Source organism: Prionailurus bengalensis, chromosome B4 (assembly GCF_016509475.1).
Source record: "Prionailurus bengalensis isolate Pbe53 chromosome B4, Fcat_Pben_1.1_paternal_pri, whole genome shotgun sequence".
Taxonomy (NCBI): Eukaryota; Metazoa; Chordata; class Mammalia; order Carnivora; family Felidae; genus Prionailurus; species Prionailurus bengalensis.
In genome coordinates, this window is record NC_057358.1 from 24635563 (window position 1) to 24648602 (window position 13040).

Below are 13040 nucleotides of genomic sequence, written 5' to 3' on the forward strand. Positions count from 1 at the left end.
GTCAAAATAGGTACTTTAAATACAGAGCCCTTACCACATTAAATCGGTAAATCAGTAATTTTTTTTTTTTTTTTTTTTTTAATAAACTCTGCACCCAAGGTGTGGCTCCAACTCACTCTCAGGACTCTTGATCTCAGGATCCTGAGATCAAGAGTCACATGTTCTATTGGCTGAGCCAGCCAAGTACCCCAATATATTAGTAATTTTTGAAATGACTGTGTCCCTGAATTCTTTAAGATCGTCAGTTTGTATCTTTGGGTCCCCCATGCCTGTCATAGTTCCTGGCCCATAATAGTGCTCAGTAATCATTGGAACTAACATTTGTTGTCACCACCCCTAAATCTCTTTGTAGTCTTCTGTTCTTGATCTCTAAGTTAATATTTTCAAAATGTACCACTGAACTCATTTTTTAACATTGCTGATCAGGCAGTACTATTTCCCAGCATGTTTCCCAGTGTTCGTGCTCACTTCGGCAGCACATACACTAAAATTGGAAGGATGCAGAGAAGATTAGCACTAGCAAGGCCCCTGCACAAGGGTGACATGCAAATTCGTGAAGTGTTTCATATTTTTAAAAAATAATAGTAAAATAAAATAGGCAGTGTTCGTTTAGCAATGGAAATTTCCTTCCTCAACATTGAAATCTTTTTCCCTTTCACCATCCAGGCTGATGCTTGGGGGAGCTTGATTATTCTTTGTTTTAAACTGGTTGAAGAATAAATCTTTACTATTCTCTGACCAATCTTAGTTAAATGGAAGGAAATTGTTTTAAAACTACTTTTCAGATCTGAAAGGATAGATAGGAATATAGAAACTAGCTTTCTTTGGAGAAAGGGATAGATTATAGATGTGTTCTTTTCTTATATATTCCGTAATGACAAATACTGCTTTTGTAATAAGGTAATTTTATTATCATTTTTCTGAAGTTTGCAATCTACCTACAAGGGACAACTAAAGACTGTATTTATTATGAACTATGGAGGTTTTATTTATCTGGCATTATAAACAATTTTTGCATGAATATTCTTATAGGTTTCTTAATGCTTTTATTTTGTAGATGTCCTACTTTAATCTTGTGAAGAGTTTAACATCTGCTTTTTCAAATAGGTATAGTATGTCACGGTAAGTTTATAATCTGTATTACAACCACTAAAGTTATTAGCCATATTGCCAGTAAATTTCTGTTCTAAACTGTGGGGGGCTACTCCAACAAATTGAATATTTTGTCTCACTACGTGCCACGGTATCACTCTGTGTGACCTCTGCCTTTTCAAAAAAATGGGAGTATAATAAAATTTAAACTCAGAACACAATAAACTAATTTAGTATTTGATTTTGTAGGTTCTTGAGTTCCTGATTATAAAAATAAGCTATTTATGTATTGTTGAGCAAGAACAGAATTCTGTGTGTTCTAAATTGTAATGACCATTCATGCTTAATTTCCAGCAAGTATATGTATATGAATATGTGTATATAATTCTTACTTAAAAATGAAATTATCTCACTTAATAGAATGGCACTCAGTCTTACGTTGTGTGCTTTGTGCTTGTCCCAGGTTCCATCACACAACGTCAGCAGCGTGCTGTTGTAGTAAAACACGGAGTGGTGAGAAATACATCGATCCTTTCAAACTCGGTTGGAGAGACTTGAAAGATCTGTATGAAGACATTAGAAAGGTAAGAGAGCTTTGATAGTACTGTCAGTAATGTTGATTTCTTAGAATTGTGTACACTGTCATTGCAAACTTGATTCATGAGTGTCAAGTTTCAAATGTTTCTTGGGCAACATAGGGGGGCGGTATGGAGGGTACAGTACATGTCCCCATCCAGAGTGGCATTATCACAGAGCTGGGGAACTGAAAAAACCGGTACTTACCCTCCCTTATTCCTTCACCTGCTCCAGGCATATTGAAGTGCGTGAAGATCAGTGCCAGACTGCCCCCAAATGGGGCTTTATGTATTAAATGCTTTTATCCACAAAACTTTTGGTGGATTCTCAGATGCTGCCCAGAAATATTCATGTGCCCCTCATCAGCTTCCTTCCCTTTCAGGGTCCTCCACTTTCCTCCTCAAACCCTTACCTTACTCTCCTGTTCTCATAGCAACGGCCGCTTCCTATTTAATAGACTGAGGGGAGGCCTTTAGGAGTCACTCTCTGGACACCTGCTTTGTTACCATTTACGTACCCATCTGCATGCTTTCCTCCCACCTCAGTGAAGTAAATGTTCCCTCCCTTTCCAGGAGGAAAGGCCTTTCCAGGCCTCCCTTTGCCTCCAGCTTAGTCCCGTGCCCTTTGCCTCCTCAGTGCCTTAGGAACTAGTCCTGCCATTGCCTGTTCCCTCTCCTTTCTCTGCAGGCTCTCCCTCTTCACCTCTCTCACAGCCAATGTTGGTGTTCCAGTTTGTTCATCCTTTTTTTTTTTTTTTAATTTTTTTTTTCAACGTTTATTTTTCGGACAGAGAGAGACAGAGCATGAACGGGGGGAGGGGCAGAGAGAGGGAGACACAGAATCGGAAACAGGCTCCAGGCTCTGAGCCATCAGCCCAGAGCCTGACGCGGGGCTCGAACTCCTGGACCGCGAGATCGTGACCTGGCTGAAGTCGGACGCTTAACCGACTGCGCCACCCAGGCGCCCCTTTTTTTTTTTAATTTTTTTTTTCAACGTTTATTTATTTTTCGGACAGAGAGAGACAGAGCATGAATGGGGGAGGGGCAGAGAGAGGGAGACACAGAATCAGAAACATCCTTTAAAGCGCCATCCCTTGAGCCTTGTTCCCCCTTCCCTTCCAGTACGGTATTCCCTGCCTCTTTCTTTTTGGCCCTTTCAAGTTTCCTCCAGCGTCCCTCTGCAGCTTCCTTTCCAGGCTCCCCTCTTAACCTGCCTTTGCCAACCCGTAGCTTCCGTAGCACCTTCTGCTAAATCCAGTGGACACTTGGTTTTTATCTCCTGTGACTTTATTGAACATTGGACACTGTTGACCACTCCCAACAACGTGGAACACTTCCCAAATAATATGTCTGTTCCAGGTTGAATTGTCTCTCTTAAAACCACGTATCTAACTACTCCCTGGTCAGCTCCATGGAATGTCCATGACTGTCTCAAATGTAACCTATCTGAAACTCTGCTTTCCCTTCCTAATTGTTTTTTCTTGTTTTTCCTGTTCATTGAAGGTGCCACCTGGGAACCCCAGGCAGGATCCTGGAATTGTTCCTCTTCTCCTTTCACGTCCTCCTTGTCTGTTTCTTGCCTTCCATCCCCACAGTCTAGGCCAGGCCACTGCTGCTTCTGTGGCCCTGTCACTGTTGCTCTGCTGCCTCCCCCTCCCCAGCCAGCAAGGCCCCCTTTGTGCTCCCAGAGGAGCTGCGCTTACCTTCAGAGCAGCACCCATCACACTGTGTATTGTAATTATCGTTGTACCTCTCACCCTCTAGACTGAGCTCCTTATAGGACTCATTTTACTTTGCAATCTCTGCGTTTATTGCTGTGTTTGGTACTAAAGTCGCTATCTTAGTTAAAGCCTGTCCCACTGTACTGTGTTCACCTGAGCCTGGCTGATGGTCCTCTGGGTCCATTCTTAGCTCCCATTTCTTTGGGGACATAAGCTGTGGTTCATCATAGCAAGTCCATGAGAGGCAGATACAGTAAACACATGTCCATTGCCTGGAAGCCTCTCCCTTCTCTTCATGAATCAAAATCCTTCTTATTCTTTAGTCCCAGATCAAAGCTTATACCCTCCATTAAATAGTTGGTTCTCTAGCCCATGCTGATTTTTCCCTTCTCTGAACTTTTACTGCATTTGATTTAATTTACATTTATTTTTTTTTAATTTTTTTTAATCTTACTTTTGAGAGAGAGAGAGAAGACAGAGTCAGAGTGTGAGCAGGGGAGGGGCAGAGAGAGAAAGAGAGAGAGAGAGAGAGAGAGAAATACAGAATCTGAAGCAGGCTCCAGGCTCTGAGCTGTCAGCACAGAGCCTGATGTGGGGCTTGAACTCACAAACTGCAAGTTCATGACTTGAGCCGAAGTCGGACGATTAATCGACTGAGCTACCCAGGCACCCCTTACTACGTTTAATTTAATTATGTCATCACCCAAGTTACCATTCTGAACATTTTATATTTTTAAGAAATTTTATCTCCCCAACTCAATTGTAAGCTCCTCACAGTCTGGCAAACTGTGTCTGAAACTTCCTCTGTGAACCTTTCACCTGTCTGGCCGAGTCAGGCTTACTGATCCCTGCTTCTCCCTGGCTGTCCTCTTGTCTTCCTGCCCCTGATACACAGCTTTGCCTCCCCACCCCAGACACTCCCTTAACACCTGCTTCATTGGCTCCCACACTCCCTGTCTTTGTCCTCTCCCCTCCATCTTCCAAGCTGCTACCTGCCCCTATCCAACTGTTGCTGTATCCAGCTGTTACTGGCCCAGAGTCCTTGGGCCACCTGGTACTTTCCTGCTCATCCCTGGAGTCTGCTGGAGTCACAGGGGCAGGCGGCACTGCTCACCCTTGCCCTTAGGCCACTCAGGCGGGCCAGGCATTGCTTGTGGCCCAGCTGCAGGACAGCCAGTTTTGGGACAATACAGTGTTAGCACCTTTTCCAGCTGAGTGTTGAATCTCTCAAGTGAAATGAGTACACTGAATACAACTGAGTCCACTGAAATCAAATCAGGGTTTTGTAAAAGAAATCCTGTTGACTTTTGTGCCATTGTGATGCCATATTGACACAGAGAAACTTTATTCCAGGAACTAGTCATATCTACAACCGAACTTAAGGAAATGTCTGAATACTACTTCGATGGTAAAGGAAAAGCCTTTCGACCAATTATTGTGGTGCTAATGGCCCGGGCGTGTAATAGCCATCATAATAACTCCCGGTGAGTTACTGACTTTCACTCCTCTGGCGTTTTTTTTTTTATATTTGCCAAATCTTCCTCCCCAAGCTTGCCACTTAGTTCCCTGTTGAAGAGGTAGTATTTATCTAAGAATCCACTTTGTGGTGAGTAGTTTCTGACTTTGAGTCACCAGAGTCCACTGGTATAGGCATCTTCCTTTTCCACACTTTAATGTCCTCAAAGAACAACTTCAGCTGCAAATAAGCATTTTGAAAAGAATTTTAAAAGCCAGATTTGGTTTTCTCACTCCGAAGTGTAGAATAGCAGGGTGTATGCATGCATGTAATCATAATACACACAGAGCTACACCCACTGTGCTTCAAGTCTGGGTACCACACCCCCGAGAGCCTACCTTCCCATGACCTTTGGAAATCTGCCAAAGAAAAATCTTGAAAGAAGGCGTTTTGACTGTTGGCCCTCAACTTTTGTGTTTTGAACATACATAAAATCGTTAAACATTGAAACCACGGTATCAAAGGAAATCTTAAAAGGAAAAAGGATTGACCTGTTACTGTAGGCAGCCATCTTTGCAGTTCCCTCATCCCCTCTACTCTTGTACCCAGTCAGTCATACTGTGTATATAGGATTGCATTCTGCTTTGTTTACTCCCAACTGTGTTTTCACTCTTTACCACGATGCTGGAGTGTCTTCATGGTTGTTATTTTTACATCGTGTGATGTACCAATGGAAATTCCAGTACACCATAATGTACTCATCCATTTCCCTAGGGCTGGACATCTGTATGATATCCCCTCCTCCCAGTAGATCGTACTTTGAGGAATGCCTCAAGAGGGTCAGGTGTTGCCTCTCAGCAGCTGCTCTCCTCAGCCTGTGTCGGCCTTTTGTTCCCCGCTGCTGGGCCTCCAGCTCCAGCACAATACGCCACCTCAGAGTGCCTCCCACCCACCCTCGGAGACTCACCGAGTGCTCACAGTGCAGCTTCAACAGACAGAGCTCTCTGGCAGCGGGCCTTTCGCTGTCCTCAGGTCCGCTTCCACTTCACCGAGGAGGCAGAGCAGCAGAAATGAACCACATTTGAATACATCTCATGTGACCTAGAGCAGGGTTTCTTGGCCTTGACGTGACTGATGTTTTGGACCAAATAATTCTTTGTGTGGGGGCTCTCATGTGTATTATAGATGTTTAGCAGCATCCCTTGCCTCCCCCCATGAGATGCCAGTTGCACCCCCTGCCAAGTTGATGAGCACCAAAAATGTCTCCAGACATTGCCAAATGTCCCCAGGGAGCAAAATCATCCCTGTCGAGAACCACTGGACTAGAGAGAGTGTGTGTTTATATTTTTATTTCTCAGATTTATGTGTAATACAGTCTGTTACCCTCAGAGATGACATGGGAAGGAAAACATTCTGCATCACTCCAAATCCTCTCCAGCTCTCCCCATGGTTGCAAGTTTTTTCAGTTTCCCTTACTGAAACTATAAACCATTAGTTATAGAAAACCTGGGAGGATATAACACAACAAAGGCATTGCTCGTTTAAAAAGTTAAGTTCGAGGGGCACCTGGCTGGCTCGGTCGGTAGAGCAGGTGACTCTTGATTTTAGGGCTGTGAGTTCGAGCACCACGTTGTGGGTAGTGTTGACTTAAGTAAAATAAAAAGTAAGTTCAACACTGCCATCTCTGGGGTGTTCTAGCTGTGGCCTCATTCTCCCGTAAGCGATTGGAGCAGGGCTCACCAAAGACACAATGTAGAGGCAGTGTCTGGCATTGGAGTGGGAGTCACAGTGGTGGCATGCATTCAAGTCCTATACCACAGTATCCGGCATCTTGAGAATATTTGCTTCATAAAAGCCCTTTTGAATCAGGCTCATCATTAGCTAAATATCCAGCTGTGCCTCTTACAGCAAACAGATGTGTGAGACTCGGGGAGCTTCTGGAGACCTGGGCCATTTCTGGCTCTGCTTGCTGAGAAAGACCTAGAACAACATTGACAAAAGGTAGCTGTAGATTCAGGGGCGGGAGCCACAGAGCTTGTTTGCAGCCAGCACTGCCAGAGACGTTCCCAAGCCCCAGTAGCACTAGAACCCATTCCAGTACTTCATCTGCTTGTTTGCCAGTGATGGGAGAATTGAGAGATCCCTGCTTTGTTGTTTGACAACCCAAGTTTAATGGCTTCTCTGTGGCTTATCAGATGTTATCTTCTTGTTTGTGAAATACGTATTACATAGGTAAGTAATAATCCTGGTGAGGGTTTTAGAAAACTGAATAGAGCAGATACCTAAGAAATAGCGAGGGGGAGGGATGCCTGGATGGCTCAGTCTGTTATGCCTCCAACTCTTGATTTTTGCTCAGGTCCTAATCATATGGTTTGTTGGATTGAGCCCCGAATCGGGCTCTGCGCTGACAGTTCAAAACCTGCTTGGGATTCTCTCACTCTCGCTCTCTGCCCCTCCCCCGCTCATACATGCACTCTCTCTCTCAAAATAAATATTAAAAAAAAAATAGCAATGGGGATTTTAATTGATTTTTCTTTTTCCTTTATTAAGCTTTTCAGCTGTCCATTAAATACTCTTTGCTAGATTACTGAGACTTCTTAACCTGAGGTCTGTGGGTGTTATGGGGGTCTGTGAGTCCTTAGAATTATACACAAAATTTTTTGTGTATTTCTATTTTTCGGGGGAAGGGTCTCTGAAGCTTATAATACATTCTCAAAAGGTAATATGGTCCTGAAGAGCTTAAGTCTCAATCTTTACATTTCTTGCCTGTATCCTAATAACTACAGTACCTGGGCTGGTAAAGTAGGAGTGCACACAACAGGTGATTCAGACTGAAAGGTCCAGAAAACAGCTGGGGTGCTTCTGAAATGCGCCACCTAGATCCTTCTTATCGAAGAACTCTTGCTTCAGTGAAGGACTCCGTGCTGACCAGGTCTCCTTGACAGAGAACATTCAATTCTCAGCCTCTTCAAGAATATGTTAGCTGCAGAAAATCCTCTTGCTGAAGGCCATGAACTTCTCAAGCCAGCCCACATTCAGGGATTGAAGGAGGTGAGGGGCCATTGTGGCTCCAGAGCACGCTATGGATGGGCCTGCACTGCAGAAACTTCTCGCTCTACCCAGGCCTGTTTCCTCCTCTCCCCCTCCCAGCTGTTGACACCCAGGGCACTCCTGGATAGATAGGCATCCTGTATTCTAAACTTCAGAGTCTACTTCCCAGAGAACCCAACCTGCCACAGAGCTCAGCAAACTAACTGTAGGTCAGGACTTACTTTATTAAAGAAATTAGATCAAAAATGATTTCTGTAAAATCGCTCCACTCGCTCAATGCTGCAGCACAACTGTGGTGTCTCATCTTTCTCAAGCCAAACCCTCTGCTCGGCTGCCTCATTGAAGGGATCTGTTCTTGTCATTGATCTTGGCACCATCCGTTCCTGTGTGGAAGTCTTCCGGCACTGGAAGTGGCTATTGCTGCTAGTGATTGGGGTGACAGGACTGCCCATATTTTATTGGCCATGTGTGTATCTGCCTGGGGCATGTGGGTATCTGTCTTGATTGTGCAAATTGGTCACTCAAACAAGTGAGTCATCCAGGCACCCCAGTTCACTTTCATTTTTAATGAGGGTTTTAAAGATACTGATTAGCATGTAGATGTCTGTTGGCTTAAGGAGATAACTGCAAGTTGTGGCATCGTATTGTGAAAAATTTGTAGTTGTACTTGCTGGTTGTTCAGATTCCGAATCGGGGTTCGATTTAGTCTTTACAAAACAGTCTTTACAAAATACTGTCTCTTCAGCTTAAAAAAAAAATACCAACTGTTTAAAGGTTTGTGTCCGTATTGTGTGTCATCTAGCCAGCTTTCAATTATATATGGTAGGGAATTTCTGACATTTAAAAATACTGCTTTAAAAAGATAAATATATGGAAGCAGCAGCACATGAGGTGCTCAGAAGTATTGAAAATGTTCAGTTATAAAATGGACTGTTAACAAGAATTAATAAAAAGCAACAGAAATTTTTTTAATGTTTATTATTATTGAGAGAGAGAGAGAGCATGCGCACGTGCCAGTGGGGAAGAGGTAGGGACAGAGAGAAGAGGACAGAGGATCCCAAGTGGGCTCTGTGCTGACAGCAGCAAACCCGGTGTAGGGCTCGAACTCAACGAACCATGAGATCATGACCTGAGCCAAAGTCAGATGCTCAACCAACTGAAGCACCAAGGCGTCCCGTTACAGAATTTTTTTTTTTTTAAAGGATCTTAAGGGGCCCCTGGGTGGCTCAGTCGGTTGAGCATCTGACTCTTGATTTCAGCTCAGATCATGATCCCAGGGTCGTGGGATTCGGCCCGGCATCAGGCTCCTTGCTGAGCGTGAAGCCTGCTTAAGATTCTCTCTCTCCCTCTATCCCTCTTCCCCCGCTCTCTCTACAATTAAAAAAAAAAAAGATAAGACAAAAATGATCTTAAAGTAGAGTCTATAATAAAGGACACCTACTGAGATGGAGAAGATTTTGATAACCAGACGGTCATCCATTTCGTTGGTTAGGTCAAGCTCAAGTATAAGGAGAACATGAGTGAGAGCAAGAGGCCTATAGGGCTTTTAAACACATGTGCACCCTCTTCTGGCGCCTACTACACCAGGATTTTATCACTGAAGGAATCAACTATGCTTGGATTCGCTGTGCCCAGTCTGAAAAAAAACCAAGTGCTGAGTAAATTCAGTAGCACCCAGAATCTGTTGCCTAGATAAGTTGTTGGTCTAAGACATCATCATGGTGGGTTGCTCCAAAGATCCCGAAACTTCTGCAGTGCTTCTTCGGTGGCAAGAAAATAAACAGCATGAACCCTGCATCATCTGTGATGCAGCTTTGCAGGCATCTGTTCTCTCTGGAGGTAAATATCAGGAGCAGCTGCTCTTGGATGTCAATTCTGTTCTCTTGATGTCAGAACTACTAACTTCATGACTCCTGATCAAGCTTAAAACTGTGTTCTCAACCAAGAGAAATAGACTCCACTGAGTCTGGTGTGCTTGTTTGGGTTTATGAAGGTGGATAGCCAGTGACCTCCTAATTCAGGTATCCCTCCTGCACTCTGCTGTTCTTTAGATGGAAAGTACCTTTGGTGTTCATGCCAATAGCATCCTCAACATGCCTGTAAGGAATACAGGAAAAGGAAACAAGATTGCAGAGGCCAGAGACAGAGGCCAGGGAACAGAAAGATGACACCAAGCATGAAAAGCAGAGAGTGAGAGATGGTCAGAAACCCTGCTCTCCTGCTCATTCTACCTGAATGTCTCTGTGGAAGATGAGACACTTCAGTGTAGGATCACTTATGAGGACAAAAGGAGATTTTAGACAGGTGCAGTGAAAGGTAATTTGAAGAATTTGATCCCTGACAAGGAAATGTTTGAGCACCAGCAAAAGAGGCTAGTGAAAGTAAGAAACCATTAGGCTGGGGGTGCCTGGGTGGCCTAGTTAGTTAAGCTTCTGACTTCTGCTCAAGTCATGATTTCACGATTTGTGGGTTCAAGCCCCGTCATAGGCTCTGTGCTGACAGCTCAGAGCCTGGAGCCTGTTTCAGATTCTGGGTCTCCCTCTCTATGCCCCTCTCCTGCTCGTGCTCTGTCTCTCTGTCCCTCAAAAATAAAATAAACATTAAAATTTTTTTTAATAAAAAATAAACTGTTAGGCTGAAAAATGGCCGCACCAAAGGTATACACATCTTCATCCTTGGAGCCTGTGTTACGTCATGTAGCAAGAAAGGGTCTTTGCAGAAGGGATTTAGTTAAGAATCTTGAAATGGGGACATTATCCAGGATTATCTGATGAGTCTTACGTGCAGTCACGTGTCTCCCTATAAGAGGAAAGCAGAGGGAGGTTGATGCACACAGAAGAGAGGGCCGTGTGAAGGTGGAGCAGAGAGATTTTGAAGATTGAAGTCCCAGGGCCATAAGCTAAAGTCTGCAGACAGCTGCCCGTGGCTGGAAGGGGTGGAGGGGTGCTCCGTGGAACTGTGTTCTGGCCTCCAGTACTATGAGAGAGTTTCTGTTGATTTAAACCACCAAGTTTGGCGGTGCCTAGCTGACTCGGTTAAGTGTCCTACTCTTGGTTTCGGCTCAGGTCATGATTTCACAGTTCGTGAGTTCCAGCCCCGCATCAGGCTCTGTGCTGGCAGTGCAGAGCCTGCTTGAGATTCTCTCTCTCGCTCTCTGCCCCTCCCGTGCGCACTCTCTCTCTCAAAATAAATAAACTTAAAAAAGAAAAAAAACAAAAACCACACCCAAGTTTGTGGTAATGTGTCACAGCAGCCACAGGAAACTAACACAGGCCCCATCATTACATCATGTCACATCAGCTCAGGGAGGGGCCCAGACGGGCTTCCCTTTCCTTCTGGAGGTGCCGCTTCTGCGTCCACCAGTTCTGACACGAGCAGACCAGAGGTAAAGCAGGACACATCCCACAGTCTTCATAGGCAAAAGACTCCAGCTTATAGCAAGTCAGTTCAGTGACAGAGAAAGAGAAAATCTTACCTGAGTCTATATGGATATATTGTTCAGCATGCTGAAAACTTGAATATGTGTGTTTTCATCAGGTAACTAGGAAATGCAGTTTGCCTCCTGAAGAATTTGATAGCAAAGGACTCTGCTTGCATTTTAAGTAGTGAGTTTTTTCAGACTAAACTAAAAAAGCATCCAGTCATGTCCTTTCAAATTCATAATGATGCAGAGTATAAGAGGGAAGAGAGGTCATCCTCCGTGATTTTGCATGTGAGCCGGTGAGCCATTCTGCTCTCTGGAGGGACTTGAGGAGTCATTAGCTGCCCCCTGTCCCCCTGCCCCCCTGCCAAGTTCCAGGTCATGTTTAGGAGAGTGGCCTCTTGTTTCAGAGGCAGTGCAGCAGTGGGCCAGCAAAGGCAGAGTTTTTACCAAAAACAAAACTCTTTCTCTAGGAAAGCTTCCATTTGTGGCTTGTGGTAAATCAAATGAATACCTGATAGAACAGCATTTTTCAAACTTTGCGCATCAGAATCTCCTGACATGCTTTTTCCAAATACAGATTCCTGAGCCCCATTGTCAGATTTTGACTCCTCAGTCTGCATTTTCAAGAGTGTGGATTCTGACATGGTGGACAAGGGTTATATATTTAAGAAACACTAAGCTTGTCAGAGTTCTAACAAGCAAAGGGAAACACTTTTAGAATTGTTAGACAAAAAGAACATTTTATAATAGAAATAGAGCCTTCTGTATAAAATACCACTTGAGAGTTCTGGTTTTTATACAGCTTCTGTAGAGTTGGGAGTGGAAACTTCTGTATATCTGCTTTTAAAGTGGAATCACATTTACTATTTAAATTTGCTACCCTCATTCATTCTGAACCAAAGTAATCAATTGACAAGGTTTGAATTTCTGTTTAGAGACAATTTTCCCACACTGAGGGTTTACTTATAATTTGTTTAAGATTTCACATTATGTATTAGTGTGAATAGGAAAAAACCATTTTATTTAAATCACATGTAAACTGAGTCAAGCGTACATGGGGGTGGGGCATGTCACATCTATTTTTGTCTGCACTTGAACTATTCCATTATAAAAAATGTTGCTTTAAATCTAATGAAGGGGAAAAAAACAAATATCCCAACGGGCTTGCCGAATCATCGCATGCTCCGCCATGTGTGAAGTATGGGAGACACAGCCAACTTTCAGACCAAGGGGCTCCTTTTCTCAGGCTGTCTTGTCAGTCTGGCTTTTCTCAGCACCTCCCCCAGAAGCCAGGAGAATGTGTCAGCTGTCATGGTAAGAAGTGGAAATGGTGCCCAGCTTTCTGAAGGCATGACTCAGTTTGTCACTTTGGAGCTTTCATCTTACAGATAGTGTGAGAGTTTTCTGTAATCTGTAAATTTTGGTTCCAGCCATTATGCTGTGCTATGGACAGGCAGTGGCAGCATTTTCTGGATATAAGCTGGCACACATTAAAACTTAGTTGTGTAGGAAAAAGGACATCAAATACAATTAGAAAACATCTCAGGGGTACCTGAGGGTGGCTGTTGTTTATGTGTCTGACTCTTGATTTCAAGTTTCAGGCTCTGCACTCAGAGTGCAGAGCCTGCTTGGGATTCTCTGTCTCCCTCTCTCTGCCCCTCCCCTGCTTGCTCACTGTCTCAAAAGTAAATAAACATTTTTTTTAAAAAAGCATCTGAAAT

At 43.8% G+C, this 13040-nt stretch overlaps 1 protein-coding gene and 1 pseudogene across 5 annotated transcripts in view; both read left to right on the plus strand.

The window, feature by feature from the left end:
* The window catches only part of PDSS1 (decaprenyl diphosphate synthase subunit 1), a 42843-nt gene that overhangs the window by 3194 nt on the left and 26609 nt on the right, over positions 1 to 13040 (plus strand). For 4 of the 5 annotated variants that reach the window (XR_006294756.1, XR_006294757.1, XM_043564884.1 and 1 more), the window contains exons 2-4: positions 1058 to 1122; positions 1556 to 1676; positions 4742 to 4872. Coding sequence is in view for 3 of the 5 variants with exons in the window: in XM_043564884.1 (XP_043420819.1) it covers positions 1058 to 1122; positions 1556 to 1676; positions 4742 to 4872 (317 nt within the window). In the remaining 2 variants the exon portion in view is untranslated. Of the gene's footprint in view, positions 1 to 1057; positions 1123 to 1555; positions 1677 to 4741; positions 4873 to 13040 lie in introns of those variants that run through there. The other variant, XM_043564885.1, reaches the window with a different exon arrangement.
* Positions 461 to 573, plus strand: LOC122474104 (annotated as a pseudogene).